Source organism: Prosopis cineraria, unplaced genomic scaffold (assembly GCF_029017545.1).
Source record: "Prosopis cineraria cultivar Desert tree isolate PC_DT_omini unplaced genomic scaffold, ASM2901754v1 PC1, whole genome shotgun sequence".
Taxonomy (NCBI): domain Eukaryota; kingdom Viridiplantae; phylum Streptophyta; class Magnoliopsida; order Fabales; family Fabaceae; genus Prosopis; species Prosopis cineraria.
Genome location: NW_026555332.1, coordinates 52459122 through 52462305, shown reverse-complemented (window position 1 = coordinate 52462305; position 3184 = coordinate 52459122). Strand labels below are relative to the sequence as shown.

The 3184-nt window shown below is 39.6% G+C and overlaps 1 protein-coding gene across 1 annotated transcript; it reads left to right on the top strand.

Moving 5' to 3' along the window:
• Window positions 1-2928, top strand: LOC129304880 (beta-glucuronosyltransferase GlcAT14A). Its single transcript, XM_054944713.1, has 4 exons — window positions 1-755; window positions 932-1007; window positions 1099-1214; window positions 2249-2928. Exons 1-4 carry the CDS (start codon window positions 266-268, stop codon window positions 2764-2766), a joined length of 1200 nt encoding a protein of 399 aa, XP_054800688.1. The 5' UTR covers window positions 1-265; the 3' UTR covers window positions 2767-2928.
• The last annotated feature ends 256 nt before the right edge of the window (window positions 2929-3184 follow it).

Genomic DNA, 3184 nt, shown 5'->3' with positions numbered 1-3184 from the left:
GGCAGCATTGGGGCGCTCCAGGGGAATCTTCGCGCTTCTCTTCCCTTCCCCTTGACTGACAAATGTAGGCCTTGTGCTTAAAGCAAAGAACCCACCAAAGTTGTATAATGTAAACCACACTCTTCTCAATTCCTACCCGTTTCCACTGTCTTCTTCCAAACCAACCAAACTCCTATATTGAATAATTTAACCTCCACCTCCCTCCCCAACCTCCCTTTTCACATCCTCTACCTAAAAACCCTCCCTTCTGGCAAATCTCTCTCAGATGGATATCAAAATTTTCATGGTTTCTTTCATGCTAACCTCAATATTGTTCTTTATTCTTTATATCCCCACCAGGTTAACCCTGCCCATCTCCAGCTCCAGGCCTGTGATGAAACATTTCAACGTCTCAAAAACCAGCAAACTGTATCCAGTTTCTTTTGCTTACTTGATCTCTGCATCCAAAGGAGACGCCGTAAGGCTCAAAAGGTTGGTGAAGGCGCTGTACCATCCGGGGAATTACTATCTCATTCATATGGATTACGGGGCACCCGAATCAGAACTCAGGGATGTTGCTGAGTTCGTGGCCGGAGACCCTGTTTTTGGTGATGTGGGGAATGTTTGGGTTGTTGGGAAGCGTAATTTGGTGACTTATAGAGGACCAACCATGCTTGCTACCACACTCCATGCTATGGCTATGCTTCTGAGGACTTGCCAGTGGGACTGGTTTATTAATCTTAGTGCCTCTGACTATCCCTTGGTTACACAAGATGGTACGGTGAGTGGCCTTTATCTTTTATACCCATTGCGTTTATCTACTTTGCTATAGTAATCTTGTTATTTGTTGGTTTTTTATTTGATTGGGTTTGTTCCTGAGCAAATTTACTAGTAATTGCTTATTTCATTGGGCCATTGAACTGAGATGAACTAATTTTCTTGTACTCTCCAGATCTGATCCAATCATTTTCTGAGTTGCCAAGAAATATCAATTTCGTACAGCATAGCAGTCGCCTGGGTTGGAAACTGTAAGTAGTGATTGTGCTCTGAAAGAGTTTCTGTTTAATGTCTTATTTTTAGAGCCCAAAGTTCTGAAATTTTTTTATATCAATTTTCAAGGAATAAGAGAGGCAAGCCAATAATTATAGACCCAGGGCTTTACCGTCGCAACAAGTCAGAGATTTGGTGGGGCATTAAGCAAAGAAGTTTACCGACATCTTTCAAACTCTACACAGGTTTTTCTTGTTCCCCTCATACTTCTGCGTATCCTGTTCAAGCCAATACCTTTCTGCATTTGTTTCTTCCCTTCTCCCTCCAAGCATCAATATTTCGCCTTCAAATATTTAATTACCTTATCACCGTTCAACAGCATGTGATGCTTTAAGATCTGGATGGAATCATGTAACAGTTGTCGTGCGTGCTTATCAAGGTCATAAATTATTTTTGTCGGTTGGGCCCTCTAACTAGGCTTGTTTGTCGTCTTTTCTCTATTTTGCATCCGCTTCTCTACTTCCTGTTCCTGATGTATTCGTGTATTCTATATATCATGCTAGTGTGCTTATAATTATACCAACCCTACGATCAGCATGGCAATCCGCTTGGGATGAGATTGAATTTTAGGATTTGAGGTTCCATCGTCAACGTTGTGGCTAGATCTAGTTAGCTCGTTGCTGTTGAAATGTCTTATTTAGTTGTCATTGAGAGACGGAGTGATTGCCCTTTAATCTTGGACATTTTGGTGTACTTAATTATGTGCTTCCAGAACCCCGCCTACCTATGCCCTTGAGTACCCACCGCAACGTTCTAGGTTCTTAGGCGGTGATTATCACACGCTTGATTCAAAGACATGAATAAAATTGAAAATCCAAAATTTTTTGTTCATCCAGGATATGCACGTGCATGATGCCTTGTTTCTCGCAATGCACGTGCCTCTCCTTGCTTGATGTTGGTGTCATTAATAAATTATAATATCCCCTTTTCTATTTGCTTAAATTTTCCTTCCCATAAGTTCAATTCATTTCAGCTTCATAACTTCTGTGTCTTATATATTTTATTTTATAGAGAATCGAAGGTTCGAAAGTAGATCACTTTCAGGTCAGGAAAGAAAATGAAAAGTAGATCACTAGAAGAGGATCTTATCGAAAGTAGATTACTTGAAATCTAAGTTTTTTTTTTTTTTTGGATCTTGCGTTTTAGACTTGTACAGGCGCGAGCCAGATTGTTTAACTGTATCAGACTTACAGTTAATGTGTTTTGAAAATGAATACAGGTTCAGCTTGGACCATACTATCAAGATCGTTCGCAGAGTATTGCATAGTGGGGTGGGAAAATCTGCCAAGGACCTTGCTTCTGTACTACACTAACTTTGTGTCGTCGCCTGAAGGGTATTTCCAGACAGTGATTTGCAATTCTGAAGAGTACAGGAACACCACAGCTAACCATGACCTTCACTACATTACTTGGGATGTGCCTCCAAAGCAACACCCCAGGTCTCTTGGTCTCAAAGACTACCGCAAAATGGTTCTAAGCAGCCGTCCGTTTGCCAGAAAATTCAAGAAAAACGATGCTGTTCTTGATAAAATCGATAGAGAACTTCTCAAAAGGCGTCGTGGGCAATTTTCTTTTGGAGGATGGTGTTCCAGTGGTGGGAGAAGAAGCAGAGGATGCTCTGATTTTAGAATTGAGAATTTTGGCGTTCTCAGCTCTGGCCCTGGCCAGAGGAGGTTGAGAAATTTGTTATCCAAGCTTCTCTCTGATAGATTTTTCTACAAGATGCAATGCAGATAAACAGATAGGTGATCCTTTGATTTAGTTCGATTGATTGTTGCTTCTAAATTGTCTAGATCTCGTGAATTTTGTAATTTTTTATGTTTCTATTTTTGGTCTAACAATGATGGCTATTTGGGGATTCATCGTGAAAAGAGTAATGATTAGTTCTTATATTTGGTTTTTTTAAAAAAAAAAGTTTATCCAGGTACATTCAATTTTTAAAAAAAAATCTTTAAACATAATGCTGCATGGGGCTAAGTCGGATTGCGAAGTTAAGGTGAGTCATATGTCTACGAAGTAATAACAGTCTGGCCTCCGGGGATTCATTTTGTTTTATTATTATTTCCTTGCTTGGTATTTTAAAAAATTTAGGAATATTATCACTTTTTATTCAAACTAATTCAAATTCCTGCTACATGGGTATGTTGGGGTATTT

What these genes read in the sequence shown, in the direction of transcription:
- LOC129304880 (XM_054944713.1), top strand. Translation starts at nt 266, where the DNA reads ATGGATATCAAAATTTTCATGGTTTCTTTCATGCTAACCTCAATATTG. An exon ending in TCCCTTGGTTACACAAGATG is followed by an intron (nt 756 to 931) that starts GTACGGTGAGTG and finishes TGTACTCTCCAG; the next exon opens with ATCTGATCCAATCATTTTCT. An exon ending in ATCTTTCAAACTCTACACAG is followed by an intron (nt 1,215 to 2,248) that starts GTTTTTCTTGTT and finishes AAATGAATACAG; the next exon opens with GTTCAGCTTGGACCATACTA.